This window comes from Haliaeetus albicilla, chromosome 18 (genome assembly GCF_947461875.1).
Source record: "Haliaeetus albicilla chromosome 18, bHalAlb1.1, whole genome shotgun sequence".
NCBI lineage: Eukaryota > Metazoa > Chordata > Aves > Accipitriformes > Accipitridae > Haliaeetus > Haliaeetus albicilla.
This window is the reverse complement of record NC_091500.1, coordinates 24116721-24140976: the sequence shown is the minus strand read 5'-3', so window position 1 is coordinate 24140976 and position 24256 is coordinate 24116721. Positions and strand designations below refer to the sequence as shown.

Here is a 24256-nt window from a genome sequence, read left to right as displayed (position 1 = left end):
TCAAAGGAAGAGTGTTTTAGGACATTTATCCAGCAGAAAAATAGAACATTAAACCTGAAGTATTTGAAAACAGAGTTTAACAAATTCATAAAAGTAATTATAAGGCAGTTGGTTAATATAAGAAAAGACACAGATAAGAATCTAGGAGGTCCTCCGTAGCTCTGCCTTCCTGGAAAATCTCATAATGAGTATCTGTAATCTAATATTCTGCCCTTTCCAAACAGGGCCGTTCTCATATTTCTTGCATGCCAGGAACAGTTCGACGCTGGAACTATCCATCTCCTCTCTGCATTGGTATGGATATTTACTTGTTTTCAGTGTGTTCTGAGCATCAGTCAGAAGAAACTCTTGGCTTTGTCATGCCTGTTGTTCCTTCACTTAATTCTGTTTCATTCCAAACTTTTTTGAGTTTCCATTTTTATCTATGAAATGCGGAGAAACTACAATAAATTTTTTCTTTATATATAGTGTATATGCTATTTAAAAAAATATTGTGAGAGTGAGCAAAGGAGGAAACCCAGATGTTTACCATTGTTTAGCTTGTCCTTAATACTCTGCTTTGAATCAGGCTGAATCTTCTTCTGAAGGGAGACAAGTTAACACATTCCTTTTGCAGCATGCTCAGCTTGGAGGACCTTCTCAAGAACAAGGCAGGTCATGCAGGGAGCCTAGGAGACTTCTCAAAGAAGCAAGCAGTCTGTCTACAGTGGAGAGCAGCTCTGGAGCCAAGCCTTCCGGGGTGGTGGAATGAAAAAGAGTTTTAGGGATCCAGAAAAGGCTGGCTGTTTTCATCTGAGAAAGCCGTTAAATAATGCCGAGTTAAAAAGCAAAGCTAAAAAAAAAAATTCCCTTTGAAGCACACAAAGACCTTACCCAATAGATATCAGTCTTCCCTGTGTAGATAACAATCTTGTTCTGCTGTATTGTTTCTTGATTAAACAAACTTTAAGAAAGTCAAGATTTTGGCGTGCTTCTTTCAAGAAAAAGCAGGAATGGAGGGGAGAGAAGCACAGCTCCATCGTAACGGTCTGTCACTTCAGCTTTGAAGTACATTCTTTGGTGAATGCTTTTAACTTTAATATTCAGTCAGCAAAAGCTGTTTCTTTTAGCTTCATATCTTAGAGGAATTTAAAAGATTTGAATGATATCAAGCAATATTAATGTGAAATTTTTTTAAAAGATTCCTTGTTAGGCCTATATATTAAGTTGTATTGTCAACTTCTACAGAAGCAGTCATTTGTGATTAACATGAAAGCAATGCAGTTCCTTCAACTCAATTTTAGAAATGGAATATTTATTCAGGAAGGTGTATTTTGCAGTTCGGGGGGGAGGGGGTGTTTGCTAATATTATGTTTTACCTTGTATATTAAGTATGGTTCCTATTCGCAAACAGTGTGCTCATTGATTTTTTTTTTTTTTTCCTTTAGTTCATGAAATTTTGCTGTCCTGGAAGCTAAAATATCCCCAAGAAAACAAACAAACCCTTAAAACATGACCCTCCCTCGCCTCCAACCTTTAAAATATTGATTTTTCTAGAAATGCGAAGCAAAATCTGTTCTTTTCACTAAATAATGTATTTAACATTGCAGGGAGGTAGAGATATTTGAGAAGTTTGGGACTGATTTCTCAACTATTTAGTGGAGTTCTTCCTATTTTGATTCAATTTCTTGTGTGGTCTAACCAGTAGATTATTTTCATTTTTTCAGTACAATTATCACAATGCACAGTATCACAGCATCACAATTCTGTTACCAGATCATACATCACTGTAATACCTGACATGAAGATTCATAGACTTTAAATAATGATTCCTCAAATAGTAAATATAAATTACAAAATTTAAAATTGATTTCTTGAAGTTACTCTTCCTTCATATTATTTTTCTAGCAAAGGTGTAAACTCAGCCACTTCCTTACAAGTAACTTCACATATTTATAGTTTAGCTTTATGTCATCCTAAATTATGCAAATGGCTTTTCAATCTCCAAACACATGAATTTGCTGAAGAAAAGCATACAGATAATAAACAAAGAATAATTCTGTTATGCAGCTAGTCTATCCTCTTTCTGAATTAAAGAAAGAACTGTGTTGGGGTTTGTTTGTTTGTTTTTAAACTCAAGTATGATTTTAGCTATATTAACTAGTAGATCTGCAGCTGCGTCATGGATCAGTATCATAATTCAGTTTAATTCCAGATTTGTTCCTCTTATTATGAAGCCTATCTCAACATAGCACCAGACATTTTTAACTCTAATTGGCAAAGTGAGACAATGGGTTACCCAGTCTATATGTGCAACTACACATTTGCAGTAAAATCACACTGAACATGTTGCATTAAGTAAGCATTTTGCTGTAACGCAAATTCTTTCTTTTTTTTTTTTTTTTTCCCCCTCCTTCATGAGGAATGTTTTGACTGTGATAAATTTAAAAAAATTCACTGCTTGGGAGTCATGGGGATAAAACAGAAAATCTGTTTTTTAATTAATCTCATGCCAAAGATTAAGAAATAATATTATTAAAAGATACAGTGACTTTTTTTTTATTTTTAATAGCTAAATGTGGTGGAACACTGACAAACATGGGTGGTGTGATCCTGAGCCCAGGTTTTCCTGGAAATTACCCTAGTAACTTAGACTGTACATGGAAAATTTTATTGCCTATTGGATATGGTAAGTAAACTTACATTTGGAGAGCAATTATTTGTAACCATCAGATTTAAATATGTATAAGAATATTCTAATTTCCAGTATGAAGTAGGTTTTGTCCAGCAAATGTATGGTGAACCCCTTACATAATTATGTGGTATCTTTTGATTTTAAAATGGTTGGCAATTTAAAAATATATCTTTGTCAAAGCAGCTTGTTATTTGTAACGCTCAGCCTGTCTTGGAAACTGATTTCAGAGCAAATGAAGTCTGCTGCATGACGATATATCAGATAAAATAGATAAAGTAACTTCTAAATTAATTAGTGGTCTTCTGTTTAATGTCCTTTCATTGTCCCCCAAGTGACTTTTTAACAACATTTCTTATGTTCTATGAAACTGGACAGAACCTCATTTCTAGCACTATGAATTTGGTCAGAAACATTTTAAAACTATATCGCAAATCCCAGGTAAGAGTTGCCAACCTAGATACTTTCTAGGTTTGCACTAAAACTATTGTAATACAGAAAATATCTCCACAAATTAATAATAATTAGGTTGAGAAGGTAATCATGGGTAATAAGGGATCTATAAGTGCATGTATAAAACAATCTTCTGTCATGATCAGAAATAAAAGAGGAATAAGTTTTCTTGCTGTGAAACATTATGCCCCATACTGTGAATTCAATACTAGCGCTCAAATAAGAAAATTAATTTTAAAAGCTTATTATTAAATTCCCTATAACCATCTCTGGAAATGAATTTATTTTCTGTGCTTTCCATTTGAATTTCTAAGAGGGATTTTTGCAGTAAGATGTACTACTTACATAGAGTGTATTTTACAGGTTAATTTTTAGAAATCCTGTGCTATTATTTAGAATAGTGCCCTTTATCAGTGCATACCTGGTAAATTTGATCCATCGTAGTTATGGATAGCCTTAGTAGCCTTAGATATCCTTATAGCCTTAGGACAACCACAGAACATCCTTGGCTAATTTTGGCATTCTAATGCTACATTTGCAGAAAATATAAATGATAAGCAACTGTTCTGGAGTGATGTCATCCTAACTGGGTTACTACAATACTGCCTTTTAAAAACAGCCCTTCATATTTCTCAGAGTTGCTCTTTTTCTTTAAGCTTTTCCATGTAGGCAGTGTTTCATGAATTTACGCAAGAGTGTCTTGTATCCTACTATTATCCCTCTCACTTCTCAGACATTGTCTGGTAGTGGAAATCCTATAAATAGAAAAGATTATGGTTTTGTTTGGCAAGGGATTTAACAGGTACAAGGTGTTCATACCATTGATCTATCATTGCTTTCAAAAATACTAGAAGAGGACATTTTTTACCATAAAGTTGCTTCAGGGATCTTTTTCCCAAAGTCTTTGTCAAATAATCCACAGATAATGTCTTTATAGCAGGTTTAAAAATTGTGATTGATGTGATGTTTCACAGAGAACTTCCATTGCAAAATCTTGGATACTGTGTTAAGTACAAGTATAAGCTTGTCTACTTAGGAGCTGTTTGTCTACATTCATTCTATTGTATCAAAGTAAATACATGAAATCTTTGAAATATAGAAAATATTTCCAAAATTTAATAATGCTCCAGGATTTTTGGGAGAAGGATTTTAAGGTGATACTGAATGAGTTAGAGATTAGCACTGTGCACAAAAACTGATCAAGAGGACACTCATGAACATGTAATGATTGATTCAAATTCCACTGAAACAATTAACCTCACAGTAACTTCATCCCTCAGTAAGTATTCCTTTATTCCATCCATTTATTCAAACTTTGTAACTGAATGAAGCCCATGAAAATATACTGATCATGTTAAAGAAGACACTACTAAAATCCAAACATTTTAAATAGATGGGAAGTACATCTTTTCAAGTGACTTGCAGTGATTTCGCAATGATTTCAGGTAGCTGTTAATTGATTAACATTTGTAAAAAAAGATTAGCTCAGCTTGGAATTCTCATTATTAAGAGTCTATTCGAGTGAGAGAGGAAATCCTGTTGAGACTGGAGCAGGAAGTAATATAATTATAGTTTGACTGGATAAGGATTTATTTTCTGTAGCTATCAGTTTTATTCTGTATAATTTTATGTAAGAAATTATTTAGTGTAGGAGACTTTGACATATCAAATTGACAATTGGAAGCTGTATAAACTTAGAGTTAAGGCTTGAGTGACACATACAGTGTCCCCTCTGATTGAAATTGTGTCTTTGAAAAACCTTTAAGAAAAAAAATGTTTATGTTTGTGTTTAAAATGTGGCTATTCTAGGTAGTTTAAATTTTTTAAAGTTACTGGTAAATCTACTTTTTAGTTTTAAGATGTAAAGCTTTTCTGTACTGTATATTTACAACTAGTCATATACATTCCTCCTCAGTAATTAAATAAGACTGATTCAATTTTAAATGCACTCCATGGCTCATCAGAGACTATTTCAGAACAGTAGGCCACTTTTATTTAAATACCTAAACACTGATTTTGGGTCTATATACATATGTCAGATTCAATTATCTACTTTCACTTTAGCAACTTAACTATAATATTAAGTGGCTGCTCAATTCTTTAGAATTCCTATGCTGCTGACATCCAGTCCCTGGTGGGAATCACTAAATGCTGATACTGAAGTCAAGATGTTTCCAAGCTGCTTGGTGTCCTACCTTATCTTAAATCCCAAGAACATTATAAAATTAGTGGTTTCACTCAAGTCAGACTAACCGTATCAGACATCATACAAGAGATGGCTGATATTGAGACTTTGATATGTTCTGTAAATGCCTCTCTATTGATAGCATTGGAATAAGTTTTCTTCTTCAGCAGCTGAAATACTTGTTTTCATATCTCCTGCTCTGCATAGGTCAGAGGAGGTACTAGAGCTAAATATCCCATATTTTTACAAGTGTTTTGTAACAACCAATTTATTTGGTAGCTTATTTAGTTTCTCCTGTAGGAAAAAATATCCCTTTTATACAAGTCAAACCACAGAGGCAAAGAGATGAGCTATAGAGCAAGACTGAGTGAATGACCTGAATGATTATGCTGGTAATCTGTAAGGTACTCTCCTGGAATGAGGATGACTCTACTGCTGAATGAGAATGTCAAGCAGAGAGTTAAGGCATTGAATATTTCACACTGCTTTGTTGGATCCTTCAGTAATTCTGTTTTATTCCATTCCAGCTAGTTCTTCATAGTCTACCAGAGCAAGGTTAGGCCCAAGTGGTGCAGTTGAAAGTTACTTGGTACTACTTGCCTTTTACCAGGGGTTCATCCTCCATCCTTCTTTTGATATTATATATACACATAATTTGAGAAGCCTGAATTTCAAGTCCTTAGTCCACATGAAGTAGTGCCAGAACTTAAAAACAGCTCTTCGCATGAGATTATGCTTATTCTTCTGACTGTTCAGCATTTTGGGAGTTGTCTCTCTCCCTTTCATTTTGTGAGAAAGGCCTGGTTCAACGACCTGACTTCTGGAGAGGGATTGTGGTAAATGATTCTGAGTAAGTACCTGTCACCAGTCTGGAGTTCAGTGCATCTTATAGTACTGCACACAGAGTAGAATGGCTCTAAAGGCACACTGGCCCAAGCTGGAGGGAAGAGGAGGTAAATATAGGTGACTGGGTCAGGAAAAACAAGGTAGAGTAGATAGTTGGAACTAGGTAGCTGAATTTCTGCCTCTGAAAGATCACTTGTAGTAACCTTCCTGCATGCTGAGCTGATCCTGAGCCCCTATGAGAGGCCTGGCCCAGCTATGGTAATGCTCTTATGGCAGAGTCCTGACCATGCTGTGACACAGCAAGATTTGTGATGTGCCCCTTGCTTGAGTGTTTCTGTTGGCTGGTTTAGGAACCTGACAAATATCTGGTTGTTGACTTTGTGATTTCCTTTCATTGGTCTCTTCATGTGTGGTTATGATATTTATTGGGAACAAAAAAACTAGAAGCACCAACTCTTGCAATACGTGGCGTCTATTTCCTTAATTTAAGCATGCCACCTTGAATGGTGTCTGAAATATAAATATAGTGCCTATCACAGTTATTATGACTTTTTTTTTTGTATTTGCATGCTGTAGCATTAAGTAACATGAGTTATAAAAACTCTGGTTTTAATTTTTCTTTCTTTCTTTCTTTCTTTCTCAATGCTGCAGGTGCACACATTCAGTTTCTGAATTTCTCTACTGAAGCAAATCATGATTTCCTTGAAATTCAGAATGGGCCTTACCACACCAGCTCTATGATTGGCCAGTTTAGTGGAACAGAACTCCCATCACCCTTACTAAGTACCACTCATGAAACACTGGTCCATTTTTACAGTGATCACTCAGAAAACAGGCAAGGATTTAAGTTGACATACCAAGGTAAGTAGGAACTAGCACAATGAACTTTATGGTTAAAAAGGAAAAATAATTTAAAAAAAAATTAAAATGTTAGGAATATACTATATAGCATTTTCAAATCTGTGGATTGATTAATCCATAGGTTGAACTTTTTTACAACTGAAATTGTGTTGAATTGGAATCTTTATTTTACTGATTGAAAAACCTGAAGCCAAGGTGATGTCATTTGCCAAAGGTGATAGCTGATACCCCTTTCCATCCCATTAAGGTATACTGTTATTGAACAATACTGCCAATATTCACTGTCTTGTTTTCCAGTTTATAAAATCTTGTTATATTTAGCATAATGAATAAGGGTTTCAAAATATAATATGAGTTATTTCAAATATTCAGGTGAAAATTTTTATAATTCTTATGTTATATTTTTGCAGTCTAGATGTGAAAATTAATAGGAAATGAAAAGACACTGGATAACACACTTTCTCTATCTGTATTTTCGAACACATATTCAGTATTTGAAAGTGTGAACTTTTTGTGGTCTTCTACTGTTGGCTTTTTTCTTTATCTTCATTTTTGTTTGTTTTTTACCCCATTAGTAACAATAAAACATTAATTCATGCATATTTCTAAAATGTTAGTCTTACTCAAAACTGTTGAGCCCCACTGCAGTATCTGAATAGTTTAACACAATAGAATGGCTGGTTGAATTCTCATCTAACTGCAGTGAGGAAGATTCGTGCCACCTTATTCTAGGCTCTTAATTTAGCTAACTTGATTAGGTTGTCATATATATATGTATATAAGCCGATATGTTTGTATAAACATGTATGTGTTGTGGGTTAATCCTGGTGGGCAGTTAAGCACCATGCAGCTGCTTGCTCACTTCCCTCCACCCCTAGGAGGATGGGAGGAAGACAAAAGGAATAGTAAAAGCAATAAAGCTTGGGGGCCAAGATAAAAAAACATTGTTTAATAAATAAAGGATAAAGGGAAGAGGAAAGAAAATGAAACAAAACAAGTGATGCAAAGACAATCACTCACCACCTCCTGTCATGTGAAAGGGTAGAGTAATTTGGCAGAAAACAAACCCCCTTGTGTTCCAGCTTATCCTCTGATATCAGAGGGGCTGGGGGTGGCTAGGTTTAGATTCTGAGTGATATCCAATTTGGCACTATTAGTCTAGTCACATTCAACTTATTGAACTCTCACAATTACGCATTCACTAATAGCACACTGCACTTTCAGCTTAGTCGTGCTCCGTGGACTCACACAGCCAGACTTAGAGAGTTGGCGGCGCCCAATGAGAAACTTATATGGCTAGCTTAACAAATAGTGCAGTTTATTAAACCAACAGATTTATAGGTTCTTATGGATTGTCGGTGATAAATACACTGTCTGCAAAAGCACATGTGAACTTTAATACAGCACACGAAACCAAAAGGAAAAGTGATTCTATAGAGAGAGACATTACTAAGTAGTCCATATCTTACCCAAAGGCGTCCCAATGGGGGGGAAGGGAGGCTCAGCCTATCGACTGATCCCAGGAGTCAGAGGTAGTCTGTGATGGTATCTTCCCTGACTTGTCTTTGATGTTACCTTCCCTAACATTCCCCCTTCCTTAGGCCATTTTTATACATTTTTTACTTCAAGGTGGAGCTTGAGTGACTCTAGTCATACATACCTTTATTGTGATTGGTATAAAATTCTCTCGCTTCACTTTTAAAGGTATAGATTAACAAAAATTCAGATCGCAGGCTCAGTGAGGGGGTGGTCGCACCTTGGAGGCGGGTAGTCTTTGGGATGGGGGTCAAATATGCAGGTTATCAGTACCATAGTACCATGAAGGTCCCATTTCTGCAGTGATTCGCAGAGCCTGGCCATGGAGTCTTCACCCCATTCCACCCTCCATGCCAGTTTGCAGGTAATGTTGTCTAGAGAACCACTATGGAATGGATTCCTTGCATACCAGTTGCATTCCACCCTGAAAGCTTCTTCGACGTTATATCTTTCCTTAATGTGTGAACAATGCCATACCTTTAATATAGGTTTAATTTCTAAGTCACCTCCAGTAGTTATTCCACACCTCCCACAGGCAGATCGATGCCCAGCCAGTTCCCAAGCAAATGATGACTAACGTCCCTAAACCCCCTCTTTTCCCTTTTATTGCTGAGCATGATTTTACGTGGTATGGAATAACTCTTTGGTTAGTTCAGGTCATCTGCCTGGTTGCGTCCTGTCCCAACCCATTGCACAGTCCCAATCTATTCACTGGCAGGGCAGAGTGAGAAACAGAGATGGCCTTGATGCTGTGCAAGCATTGTTCAGCAAAAGCCAGAACTTTAATGTGTTATCAGTATTGTTTTGGTCACAAATCTAAAACACAGCACCATATGAGCTGCTGTGAAGAAAAGGAACTCCATCGTAGCCACGCCCAGTACAGTATTTATTTGCATACACACATATATACAGTTATAGTTAGATTGTATCTACAGAGTCAATGGGTAGAGAGGAAGATTCTGAGTGCCTGAATTAGGCTAATGCTCGTAAAGGATACACAAAGAGGTTGTATCTCTCTATTGCCTGTGGAGTTTTGGTATGTCACATAGTCTTAGAAGTAGAGAATACTCTCACAACATTACACCCACCTAGTGTGATTTTTTTTCTGAGCAGTCAAGGGTGATTGTGATTGGACAGATGACTCTTTCTAGAATTTTCTGGAAAGACAGAACAGTGTCAAATTGCAGAAATGCCAAATAAATAAAATAAAAAGCCATGTGGTATGTTTTCTGTATATTCTCCAGTGCTCTTTGTTCTGGTTCTAATTAGTGTGGTTTTCCTTACTATAACAAGCCCTTCCTTAATGGTATTGAGTCTATATAGGCTCAACTACGTGTGATTAACTCCTGACTAACAGCATTTTCTGTCATGAAATTAATAGTTAAATCTTATGTTTTTTGTAGACTGTATAAGTACGTTCTAGAGGCGATGTTCCAGCTTGCTCAGCAAGGATTTGTGTTCCCTTTAAAAGAAAGCATACATTCATATTTTAACGGTCTGTGACAGTTTCAGCAGGGGGACAAGAAGACAGGTTCAGTTTGCTTTTTAATCATCATAATACTTAGCTTTTTGTGGTTTTATTTCTTCTTGTGTATCTGGATCAAAATATATTTGTTGTACATGGTATTCTCTAGTTTTGGCAAGGACAGTGATCTTTGTTGATGTTTAAGGAAATGGTAGTCCAGATCAAAGTAAAAGATAGCATAGATCTAGGAAAAAAAATAAATTATATATATTTTGGTTGGTTCACGACATAATGCAGTTGACATAGATGTACTTCAAACTCCTCCAGTCATTGGTCAGTGCTTGGGTCTGTTTTCACTTAAAGCCCAGTACCAGTACCTATCAGTATCAACAACGTGCATTCGCAGCCCAGAAAGCCAGTTGTATCCTGGGCTGCACCAAAAGCAGCATGACCAGCAGGTTGAGGGAGCTGATTCCACCCCTCTACTCCGCTCTGGTGAGAACCTACCTGCAGTACTGTGTCCAGCTCTAGAGTCCTCAGTACAGGAAAGACATGGACCTGTTGGAGCAGGTCCAGAGAAGGGCCACAAAAATGATCAGAGGGATGGAACACCTCTCCTATGAAGACAGGCTGAGAGAGTTGGGGTTGTTCAGCCTGGAGAAGAGAAGGCTCCGGGGAGACCTTATAGCAGCCTGCCAGTACTTAAAGGGCTCTTATAAGAAAGATAGGGACAGACTTTTCAGTAGGGCCTGTTGCAGTAGGACAAGGTGTAATGGTTTTAAACTAAAAGAGGGTAGATTTGGACTAGATATAAGGAAGAAATTTTTTGCAATGAGGGTGGTGAAACCCTGGCACAGGTTGCCCAGAGAGGTGGTAGATGCCCCATCCCTGGACACATTCAAGGTCAGGTTGGACGGGGCTCTGAGCAACCTGATCTAGTTGAAGATGTCTCTGCTCGTTGCAGGGGGGTTGGACTAGATGGCCTTTAAAGTCCCTTCCAACCCAAACCATTCTATGATTCTATGATTCAATGATATTAACGTTTTCTATACTTAGCCTGTCTCAGGCAAATCTATTTACCTTTAATTTATTGCATATATTTAAGCAATATCTGCTTATCACTGCAGACAGAAAGACTCTGTAATCTGTGCTACATTTCTTAGAACTACAACTGCAGGAAAATGTATTGCTATAAGTCATCTATCTTTTTATTTATTTTATTCGTTTAGCCAATATTGGTTGTTTCCCATTAGAGCAATTTAGTATGCTCAGCAATAGGAAACTAAGCCTGCGGAATCGTTCACATGGTATTCAAGTGTAGCTAAGAAGATTACATGTATGTTCAGAAGTTAAGCTGATGGCCGTAACCCAAGGTCTAAAGATCAGATGAAATCTTGGGCTTACTGAAGCTAACAGTTGTGTCAATTATTTCAGTCAAACCACAAATTCCGTTTTTATCTTTTTGCCTGTTAAAGGCACCATTCCTTTATTCATCCATGGTAAACTGCTGAAAGAATCTAAAGAATCTGTTATAAGCTATTTCCAGTCTGGGATTGCCGTTAAGATGGTAGCTTTCATAATTCAGAAATCCATTGTATTAATGCATGAAGTTTATTCTGCATTTTGAAAAGGTTGATTAATTAAGCTCATAATTCTTCTTTTCTTCTATTCTTCCCTTCTCCACTGTGTCCAGTAGGATTATTTTGTCTGATCAGAAGTAAATGGGAATATGATGAAGAGGACACCATACAAAAAAACCTGATATTTTTTGGTTCACTCTAACCCTCTCTTGTTAAAATCACTTGCTTTTTAGATAAGTTGCTTTCTGCTTCTCCCAATTGCAACTTGTCAGCTGACAACAAAAGTGTTATCATGATTAACTCACTATGTAAAATTTTATTCTATTATCTAAATAGAGGAAAAGCAATGCACCTAAAACCAGAACAAAGTATTATGAAATATTAAAAATTTTCATTAGATGGGCCTTATAATAAAATATTTTTTAAGTGACAAAGATTGTGTAGTAGCATTCTCAGAATAAAACTGTCAGAAAGAAGTATTGTTCCTAGAAATTCAGAAACTTGTAGTATTTTGCAAATATTTATATAAGAATCCAGAAAAAATTAACTTCTCAAAAATAGTAATAATTTGATAAAAATTTTCTTACTTTAGCTATTAGTCTAATAGTTATAATAGTAGATAGAAAATTCAGAACCAAGAAAGAGATACAGTTAAATTAACTGATATTTGATTAATTCGAATTTCAAACCAAAAATACAACTATTATTTATGACCTTGTTTCTCAAAATTTGTAGTTATAGGTGTATTTGAATTACGAAATGCATATACATTCATCCAGTTTTATCTTCCCCGTGAGTGAGAAGCAAAACAATTTCTGCAGTAAAGGCAACTCACGCAGTTCATTTTTATGTAGTAACTCCTTACTTACAAAGAGAGTCTGGGGTGACTCATTCTTGAATACTGTATTGAAGAAGCACAGTATTTTAGTCTATATATTAAAACATACATGTTTTAAAAACTTTAAAAACCCACAATGTAATCCACTCAAATAAAAAGATGCTGGGAAAAAAATGAATTATTTTACAAGGTGCTTATTATTTATTGATTTTTTTTTTCTAATGTGGAAAGTTGCTGGCACTGTCATATTTGATTTTTAAGTGATTGGGATCTATCAGCTAAGCTCACTCTACTGAACTTCTAATTAACATGTTCCCTCTTCCATCTACCTCCTTTTCTGCATTCTACAAACAGATTTTGGACTTTTGTTCTTTAAAAATGAAATATCTTGAAGTTTGTTTTTCTTCAGATAGCACAAATTCTCTCTGTTCCCTCTGAGATTTCAGATTGCACTAGCCATTTCTATTGCTAAGATTCCTCCTTTGGTAATTTGTCTAAGATTATCGTATTTTATATCTTCATATTATTGAGCACAAGTAACTTCTCAGCACCATTTAGAACATGTAGGAAATTGTACTTTTAATTCAAGATATTCGTAAGCTAAGAAGAGCTGCTGGAAATACTGGTGTTTCAGTGTATTCACTATTCCTGTGACATGCTCTGACAAAAAATGCCGGTGGTTTACAATTGAGCAATTTTAATGGCTGCTTTATTTTTCTTCAAACAAAGTATATGTTTCTTTTGACAGCTGACTTTTCTTTTCCAGTCCTACACCTGTTGCCCTTGATACTTAGTTATCTTATCTCCCAGATTGTCTCTGGATTTTCCTACTTCTTTTGATATTATACTTACGGATTTCTCTCTCTTCCTCTTAGTTGGTCTGCAGTTGCTGAAACTGGACTTGAAAAGTAATTCTTCACTACTCCAAAATGCTTCTTTCTCCTTCTCCTTTCTTCCCTGCTAGAAATTTTGTTTTCCTTTCAGTAAGTCAAACGTCAGATAAGTCTTAGCCTGATTTGCTTGGATGACAGGACTTACACTATTGTGATGTCTGACTGTCATTCTTCTTGATATCTTTCTGTTATGCAATTTTGAAACCATTGGCCAATTTCAGTCAAATTTCACAGTTCCTAGGAATGTTTGAAAAGCAATATCAGTAACGTGGAAGAGTGCTGAAATAGTGCCCTTATTGTCAGGAAAGATGCAGCATTACTCCATAGATACCAATTCACTTTGGCTTGCTGGGTACCCAGTTGGAATATTCCTTGTCACAACTCATTTTAATACACTTTGTGTCTTGTCTAACTGCTATTCATGGGATATAGATGTGGCATGGAAATTAAATATGAGAGGTTAGCATGGGTGTCACATTCAAAACCTTTTATGGGCTAAAGAAAGCTTATCATATATAGAAAGCTAAACATTTATTTTTAGTCCAATTAATGCTTACACAGTTAAGTTTTCCAAGCCAATTAACACAGAACAAAATTGTAAGCAATGCAGTTGAAATTGTTATGCAAAAACTTCCTCCTATCCACCTCATTTCTTTTGTATGCTGTTCACCCTCCCAGTGCTCTTATGGAGCCTAACATTGACAGCTTCTGTCTTTTTCGTGTAGAACTAGAGAGGCAGTCATCAGCATCCCAAGCTCTTTACTGGGAAACATCTGATGTTCAAGATAGCGATTTCTTACTCTTCAGTCTCGGGTTTCACTTGGATTACTTTTTACATGTTTTTCTTACCATAGTCTGCTTCTTTCTTACTGGTTCTCTGCCAAACTTTGCAAGTTGCTTTCCGCAGCTTCAATTACTATCAAGGACTATTGTTTGTTAAGCAGTGACTGCCAGGGCTTGCCAGGCCTTTAGCATACATGGTATTTGCAGGGCATAACCTAAAACATGTTAGGTAATAATCACTTGGCTGCTAGCAGTTGTTAAAGTGAGCTAAAATCAGCTCAGGCCAAGGCAAGTCCAGACATATCTCAGATCTCTGAGATCTTGCACTGTCAGGTGCATAAATGGCATAAAGCCTATGGCATTTCACTCTGACAGAAAACTTATTTTGTTTCAAGGGCTTGGAGATGCTGCAAATCAGGTAAGGTAATCCAGAAAAGGCTTATCATTGTGGTGTCTGCTTGTAAGAATGTAGTGCCCAGATGCAGGTAAACAGAAACTGCATAGATATTATGTAGATATATAATAATATACATCTAAAAAACCCCAGACTTTGTTTGTTCAGCTGCTGACAAAGCAATGTACTGAATCCATCCATCTTCCTGACCAGGTAAACCTAACAGTTGCTATACCTTTTGACGCCCATCAGTAGTAATTTACATGATTTCCAGGAGGCATATTTCAAAAGTATTTAATCTCTCAGGGCATCTAAAACAGGCATCTTAAGTAAAAGGGAACAAATATTTGTCAGGAATAAGTAAAGGTTGTATGGAAAACTGGAGGGTTTATATCAGTGCAAGCAGATGTAGCACACACAAACTAAATTCTGCAAAGAATTAAAGAACAAATTTATACTGAATATTTAAAAAATTAAGTTTTGTCAGTACTTTTGCTTTTGTCCACTTTTGCCATTTCTATAGAAATGAATTTGTAAAGCAAAGCAGATCTGAGGACCTGACATCTTTATACATTAAGATACATTTTTTCAGACTACTTCTAATTGATCCCATTTTAGGTTGTCCTAATATACTATAACTGGGAAAAAAAAAAGCATTGCTTTTCTAATAATGAAATTAATTTGATATACCCTTAAAAAAGATGAGTAGGCAAAAAGAGTCAATAATTGTAGTCACAATCAGCAAACCCATTCTAGTGTCCTAATGAGTGTGTGCATATTAAGAAGTGCCCACAAGACTGCATAGCTTAATCCTAGTCTGATTTTTTCAAATGTACTTAAGCTTACATTAAAATGGATTTAAGATTAAATTTGTCCTTTTACTGAATGGTGCTAAATGTGGTTCAATTCAAGGACTGCTTTTTCATCAGTGAAAAAAAGTGCCATTTCTACTAACTAGAAAACAACAAGTAGTGGCATTAAGGTAGCAGATGTTTTTTTGCAAGGTAGATGCCTTTTTATAAAGATACCAGTCTAAAAATAAAGGGAGATTGTTAATGGGTATGCTTATTCGAGCAAACTTTCATGTCATAAAAAATTAAGTTTTCTAGAGACCTTAGCATTTTATGAAAGATAAGACTTTTTGATGACCCCCTCATCTCGGGGGAAAGCAAACAATATGAATATTGTATAGTGAATGATAGAATTAATAATGCTACTTCTCAATTTTTCTACTGACTTTCTGAAGACAGAAAAATATGAGATTAAAGCTTAATATAGCCTGGGATTGTACTCTGAGCACATTATTTTAGGGAAGAAGAAAAGTGTATGCACACTGAGAACAGTAAAATATTTGCTTCCCATGCTTGCAAGGAGCTAGTGCTGTTTCTTAAGCACTAGCCTGTGAATTCTGACAGCACAGGATTTGAATATATAACATAAATCACTTAGGTACTCTGTATTTCTGAATGCAGTAGAAAGCTTTGTCTCCTTAGCAGAACCCTAGGGAAGTTACAGCTCTGATTACCATTGCCAGTCATCTCCTTGTTGTTTTATGCTCTGATGTTTTCATGTTTTGTTATCACTTCAGCTTTGCAATTGCACTACGTAAGGAATGGTGGGTACTCCATTATGTTCAAGACTGAGTTACTGAATTTGTGTGTGTTGTGAAACCTTTTGTTTCACTTGTGGCAAGAAGGAAATTCATACTGATTACCTGTTGAATTATCTAAAGCAGTTAAGGTAAATTTTATTAGATTTTTTTTTTTTATTACTTGTAAGATAATGGCAGGACTTTAAAAGTGCCTGATTTTTAAAATAGCAACATTTAAAATAGCAACTTTTTCTGTTGTTGAAATAAATATGGTACTTTTCAATTAAAAAAAACAGAAGAATTGAGAAAGGATGTCTCTTTGTTATTACCGCTGTGGTTTTGCCACTTATGAGAAGCAGCCAAGACAGGAAGCAATCAGACGTACTTAGAAGAACATTTCTAAATTGCATTTGCCTGGCAATGTTGAATTTCTGAGACCCTCACATCTGTCAGATCTCAGTATCTGAGATGTAAACAGCCTGTGCACACTAGGTCTGAGGGGAAGAAGAAAAATCACACAAGTTTGATTGGCAAGCCAAGTTAACTAATTACAGGCTTGGGATACTCTGCATATAGCTGGAATGAATCAAGATATATGCTAGGTCAGAAGAAATAAATAGCTTTTATGGCCTCTGAGAGATTCGTAACAGAATTTAGTACACAGAAGAATAAGATTAATCTAATGGTTGTTAAGACATATTTCTGGTTTTTAATCCCTGGCTATATTATGACTGTTACCTCAGCCTTTTAATATTTCTGGAACATCTTTTTTTCACATACCTTTGCCTTTAGGGCTAGGGCTTCTTTAAGGGAAGCAGATAAAATGTTTTATTTGTGTTATTTTTACTGGGAGAATCCTCATTCCTATTACTGGAACTCTAAGACCATTTTCAGTCTGTTCTGAATTTCAGTGTAGCATAAAGCTGAATATGAGGTCAGAATCTTACCCTGTTGTATTTGGAGAGCAACATGTTCTGGAAAACACAGAAAAAAGTTCTAATTGCACTCCCTTTCTTCCACAAGCATGCTCATGCACATACACAACATCATTTGAACATGTTAAATCTGATGACCTTCATCTAGCAAAAAATCAACTATGATGGAGCTTCTGAGTCATAGGGATCATAGAAGGAAAAAGGGATTTGTTGAAAACCTACTGTATTTCTAAAATAGTTTCAGATGACCTCCTAAGGAAGGGAATGCTAATGGAACTAAAATAAGATCTTTTGGGGCGCTCATAGCAAATTATTTTCTAACTCATGACAAAATTAAGTGATGTTTTGTGAGACTAATCCTGAGTCATGGCATCTGGAAAAATTATGTTCTTTGGTGCTTAAGGCAATAAACTGATGTTCCAGATTGCCAGCCCTATCCTGGGCTGCAGCAAATCATGTCCTGGGCTTCCATAAAAAGAAGCATGGCCAGCAGGTTGAGGGAGGTGATTCTCCCCCTCTACTTTGCTCTCCTCAGACCTCACCTGGAGTAGTGTGTTCAGCTCTGGGGCCCCCAACATAAGAAGGACATGGACCTGTTGGAGCGAGTCCAGAGGAGGGCCAAGAAGATGATCAGAGGGCTGGAGCACCTCTCCTATGAAGACAGGCCAAGAGAGCTGGAGTTGTTCAGCCTGGAGAAGAGAAGGCTCCAGGGAGTCCTTATTGTGGCCTTTTAGTACTTAAAATGATCTTGTAAGGAAGATGGAGAGAGACTTTTTACCAAGGCCTTTAGTGACAAAACAATGGGCAACAGTTTTAAACCGAAAGAGAGTAGATTTAAATTAGACATAAGGAAGAAATACTTTAAGATGAGGGTGGTGAGGCACTGGAACAGGTTGCCCAGAGAAGTTGTGGATGCCCCATCCCTGGAAGTGTTCAAGGCCAGGTTGGATGGGGCTTTGAGCAACCAGCTCTAGTGAAATTTGTCCCTGCCCATGGCAGGGGGGTTGGAACTAGATCATCTTTAAGGGTTTAAAGGTCCCTTCCAACCCAACCTAACCCAACCCACAGTAGTCTAGTCTAGTCTAGCCTAAGAAGTGGATTTTGGTTTTGAGTCTGTAGTTATACACAGCATGATACTGGAGGAATGTACAATAAGACTAAATGAAAGTTTTAAGTAGCCTTAATTGTGAGCTTTCCTAACATTTGAGTGTTTGCATGCTCAACAATCTGCTAATACAATTTTTCTGTAATTATTTCCATATTGAGGTGTTATAGATGTATGTGGCACTTGCAAAGGCAACAAGTCACCCTCGTGTTAATATAAGAAGTAAAATACATTTGAATCATAAAAACAAGATAGCAGAGGATCAATTTTATTTCTTTTGTGCTTTACTCTCTTTTCTTACCAGTGGAAAATACACTGCACAAAGAAATGCCGAATGTCAATACGAGAGCATTTTAAAATTTAAGTATTTGACTGCTGCCAGCATTGGAATTAAATCTTTTTCTCAGATTTCCTTTACTTTGGGCTTCATTTCAGGCTCTCACTAGAGTTTTTTCTGCTGTGAAATGGTATATCATTTTTTAAAGCTCAATACCAAACAAGTCTTTGGGCATGACACTCATAAAAAAGCTTTCTTTTGTGAGATGTGACATCAGGATTTGTGGGTAATATTTGATAGTGATGACTGAATAATGAATTGCTCTGTTAAATCAGGTATAGTTGTTGCATATATCAAGAGAACCAAGAAGAATATAATTCATATTTATATTAAAACCGTAAAATATATTCCCTGAATGGCCTGTAAATCATGATATCGGAGTCAGATGGATCACCTGACTTATAGTTACTCCAATAATTTATAAGTCATCTATAGGATTTATACCAGAAGTCACATACAGAGAGTATCTTCACATTTTACATCTTTTTAAAAAAACAACAAAAAAAACCCCAAACCCCCAAAACAACTGTGCTCTGCTCATGAACAAATGCTTTCACCCCTGACTGACTGACCTTCAAATTTATGGTGATCTGCTTTAGGCAGAGGTTCTATGCTTACTAAAAAAAAAATACCAGAACTAACCCCAGAAGTTTCTCTGTGTGTTTTGTTTACCTTTCTTCCAACAGGAAAAAAACATATGCAACTCTGAATAAACACTAAGTAGAATTTTAAAAGGTAGGCTTTATTTTTTCCATTAACAATCCAAGGGACTTGAAAGGATGTTGTGCAAATTAGAGGGAGAGATGGTGAAGTTCTTTCAGGATTTCCTCTTTCACATGAGCTGTTCCTATGTTTTCTTATGTAGATCAGTGAGAGAAGCTTTTTTCTGAAATGAATTTTCAAGACTAACTTAAAAAATCCGAGACCATATTAAGTACATTTAAAATGTAACCTATGAATACTGTACTGCAACAAATTAACCAATAAGGAAGGATATTTTTCATGTGTATTCTTGTCCTCAAAAGGTTGTTTAAAATCAAAGTTTAAAAGTTTCAATACGTATTGTCATTGTTCCAAAACACTGTCATGGTAACTATTGGGCAATGTAGTGCTGCACCTTGTCAAATAAATCTGTGAGATCCTCTGATCCTCCAGAATAAACTTCTGTTGTACTTCTAATATAATTTGCTAAGTAGCTTTTTATTTAATTTAGTAGTCTTAATATGTCCTGTACCCTTAAATAATCTTTCTAGTACTCTGTTTTGTATAAAAGTGTTGATAATATTATTATCTGTAAAGTATTATATGAATAATGATAGGAGGAATAATAATAGCATTAAAAATTAATAAGCTATGACTAGATTTAGCACAAAATTTTAATGAACCATAATTAAGGTAGAATAAAGCTTTTTGTATTTCCTTTCTAGTAACAATTAATTCTGATTGTTAAGTTTTAATTTTCTTAATTTTTTGTTATTTGGGGGAAGGTGAGTCTCAGTTATTAGAGGATTTTGGAATATTTCTGGTACCTCCACACCTCTTCCAGCTTTGTAATGTTACAAACACTGGATTCTGGATTCACTGAATGAATTAGGGAAAAGAAAGCAGCTTTCTCAAAATAAATCTTCTATTTTTTTCATAACATGACTGTAATCAGCAATGACTAAAAAAACTCATGACAGTAGCTGTACTTCAGTGAAGCAATTAAGTACAAACTTCGCTTTAAGTAAGCACTTAAGCACACCTAAGTTAGATATTTACCTCAATCTTGCTGAAATGGCTTGTTTAAATAATCTAATTGATAATAATAAGTATATACTTCTGGGATGAACATGTCCATGTTGTAATGATTAGCTTTGAAAAAATAACAAAATGTTTTGTTCAAGAATATGTTCTTCATCTCTCTTACTGTATTTTTAGAGCTTGGACTTAATGGCACATGTTAATATAAAGCACACTGATATTACTGCTCTTACTTGAACTTTCTTCTGACAGAAGTATTTCATAACTGTAAATGGAATGCTCAGAGAAAGCAGAGCATTCATCTTCTCAATAATTATTTCTTAAATGGCTGTCACTTGCTATCTTATCTATGTGAAGTTGTTTGTGAGTGAATCTGCATAACATTTTTATAAAACTGTCTTTCTTTTTTTCTTCTCATGGAACAATATCACTTAAATATTCTAAGGAAATATATCTTCAATATGGAAACATGTAGTTTTAAATTATCTTCATATCTTAGTAAATGTTATTAATGAAAGAACCCTCTGATTTTCATCACACTATTTTGTATGAATTAAATAAGTTTAATTGAATAGTATTTTGAGGTCTTTGAAAATACAAACCCCAACATTAAATATGATGAATGATTAATGCAGTTTTTTATATGGAGATGTATCTAGAAGAAACTTTTTCCTTGGTAGATTTCTGTCACTTTTCCAGATCTTTCTGGTGATCTTTGACTTCATAATCTTTCATTAATTCTTTCAATTTTTTTGGTCAGGTGATTTTTTTTGCATAGTTTAATATATATTAAAAAAATCCAATGGATTGTGAAAATTTTGTATTTCATAAAATTTTATTGAATGAACGACTTTATTATACCTTACTAGAATACTTACTATAGTGTTTAAACATCAAAACACATTTAAACAATTGCTGTGATTAGTTATGTGCTGATTTATTTTTGAAGTCATTGTACAATTTAACTGATGCAGGTAATGAACAAAATGGAATATTGCCAGTTAAATAAATATAAGTCACCATAGTAATACATATGCTTATCCTCAATTTGAAATGTTTTGTTTTGCTACATAGTGCTCATAGTGCTGCAAAACTCCATTTTTTTGTTGTGTTGAGGTTACATTCCTAGTAGTTGACATATAGAACATTATATGAATTTTATCAGAAAAAAAGTTGTCTCAAGTTCTTATGCCACCGTGAATTGTATAAGTATACTTGCATATTCATTAAAAAAAAAAAAAAGTATTTTCAAATTTTGGAAATCGCACTGTGAACATGGTCATTCAATATATATGCGTTTTTAATATAGTTTAATTTCAGGCATCATGGAAAAATCTCTTTTCCTAAATAATTTTACTATTTCTTACTTGGAATTAATTGTATTATTTCTTGTATATCAGGGTAGGAAAAAGACATTTGAAAAATTCTGTGATAATTTTTAATCTTGAGAATCTTGGCAGAAAAGTGATCACCTGTTAAGTGTGGTCAATTAAATTATTAGTATTACTGTGTGCAGCTTTTGGATTCAGCGTTGCTACAGTCAGAGCAAGGTTGGTTTTATGTCAGACTTAAATTAAAACTGAGTATAAATAAATTTTATGAAAATGTTTGATGTACTCATGAAATTAAGTCACTTAGTGACATACTTACTAAGTATATCCATCTTATTTATTAGAAAAATTAATTCTGTGTATCTTGCTTAAAAAAATGTTATCCTATTATACAACTGTTATATCACAGATCTTGGGCACTAAGTATGAACCTAGAAATTTAACTAAAAATAAACACATAATTTATATAATATTCTAATTTGAAGCTTCAACATGAACTACTAAAACAATATTCCATCTTCATGCCCTGCACCCAGTGTTTCTTTGACTTTCCTTTCTAAATTTCTGATGTAGATGGCAATTCATTCTATTCCAGATTTTGATCTTTCCTATGCTTTGTCTCTAGTGCTAATTTTTTCATTCCTTTGTCAAGATCTGGATGGTCCCTATGGATGAATGGAGTGTTAATCACTCTACTACTGGAGTCTGGCATTCCTGTGTTTTCCTACTATGGAATGTATTACAGAATTTATATGAATGTTTACTTCCTGTGTTGACTAAGCAATAACAAGTACTTCTGTTCTCTTCCAGCTTACGAGTTACAGAACTGCCCTGATCCTCCTCCTTTTTTGAACGGATATATAGTCAACTCCGATTACAGTGTGGGTCAGTCGGTATCATTTGAATGCTATCCTGGGTATGTTTTGAGGGGTCAGCCTGTTCTCACATGCCAGCATGGAATCAACAGAAATTGGAACTATCATTTCCCCAGATGCGAAGGTAACTTTCTGGTAGTACCTTTGCTTCAGAACTCACAATACTTTCTGGTTTTTGTTTATTTGATTGTGTGCATGTATGTAATGCAGCTTTTGCTGAAAAACTGCACCTTTATCCTAATCTATAGTGTAAGTAGCTAAAGTCAGAATAGTATGTGCTTTTATAAATCATAATTATTTTATGACTACTGTTTCTCAGCAGTGATTTATTGTTCCTATTAATATCTGTCAGTTGTATTGATTATGGGAACTCATGATGCTGCCAGAAATTATCTTAAACTCCATGTGATTTTTTTTTCTGATTTGAGGGCCGGGGGGCAGCGTACAATGTAACATATAAAATTTCCATTGTGAAGCTTTTACTTGGACTTTCATCTAAAAAATACAAGTACAGAAGCAAAATTTCCAACATTCCTTTAGACCTTTAGAGGCTTTGACAAAGTCTCGTATGGGATGCTGTGACAAAACTGGGTAGTCATTGTATAGAACTGAAGTGGTGTCATAGATAATCAACCAGCTAAGATACAAAATAGATTGAAATAAATTATTTCCACCATAACACGAGACTAATGGTGCTACAGGTTTTCACTGAAGAGTGTATGTTCAATATATTTGACACTGATCTTGAAAGATGGAATAGATGCTGCTCTACACAAAACTTTTAGGGTTTAGGTTAGTCAAACCAGAAAAGGCTGCGAGGAGATGTAACTGAGCTACAGTTATAAGCCATGAAAAAACTGTGAAAAAAGGGTCAGTCAGTCATTCTGCTTCAGGACAGACTGCTAGAGGCTAGAAAGAACTTTTCCAGTGGGACAGACTAACATAGTGTTTTCTCCTTTGGATTCTTCTGTGCCCTCTTATTAGACATCAAGGGTTGAACATTGCCAGAAGCAAAAACTACACTAGATGGACTAAAGGTTTGCTTCAGCACTGCAATACCTTGCTTCCCAAGTGAGGATTTTAGTACTGTGAATAATAATTTCAAATTATTTTCTTATTATTTCTGAGACAGATATTCTCCTAACAGCTTGACTATATTGCTCTGCAGCATGAACATGTATTTTGTACATGTACTTGGGAAGGGACGCTTGTATTATTTCCTCATGTTGTCATTTAAATCCAGTATTACAAGAATCCATAAAATTTAAGCTCTAGTTCCATAATAGTTCATGCAAATTACCATAAATTGCTCAGAAATCTAGTAAAGTAAATATATAGAGGAGGTTGAAAGTATTGCATATTTCTTGGAATGCAAAGGACTTACAAGGGAGAAATAATGTTTAAAATGAGTTTTCTGGATGAAGGTTTTCACAGATACAAATCTTTGTGCATTTGAGACTTGTTAAAGCACAAAACGAATTACAAAACCCCAATTCTTGGTGTAATAATAATAATAAGAATAAGAAGAAGAATAGGAATTACTAAACCAAGAATTATTAACTCTTTTTTTCATTTTAATTTAAACTGTATTTTATCATACTATTGCATAGACATTCTAGAAATCCAACAAGTGCCAGGAGTAAGACATAAATGTGCCTTACTGGCCAAAGCAAAAAGACAATGTCTGAACAGAACATTTGGCATTGGGAATGAGAAAGGCCATGCCCCCTGACTTCAGCAGTTCAGTTAGGAAGTAGTACATATTTGAACAAATGAGAGCATTGAGTTTTATTTTCAAATTAAAGTACAGAGTTTTATTGCCAGGCACTTATGC

At 35.2% G+C, this 24256-nt stretch overlaps 1 protein-coding gene across 1 annotated transcript in view; it reads left to right on the top strand.

Annotated features, from left to right (window-relative positions):
- CSMD1 (CUB and Sushi multiple domains 1) overlaps positions 1–24256 on the top strand; it is a 1233014-nt gene that overhangs the window by 1063473 nt on the left and 145285 nt on the right. Inside the window, exons 39-42 of the mRNA XM_069805938.1 lie at positions 225–294; positions 2552–2668; positions 6807–7016; positions 22358–22546. Of these exons, the coding sequence (XP_069662039.1) occupies positions 225–294; positions 2552–2668; positions 6807–7016; positions 22358–22546 (586 nt within the window). The remainder of the gene's footprint in view (positions 1–224; positions 295–2551; positions 2669–6806; positions 7017–22357; positions 22547–24256) is intronic.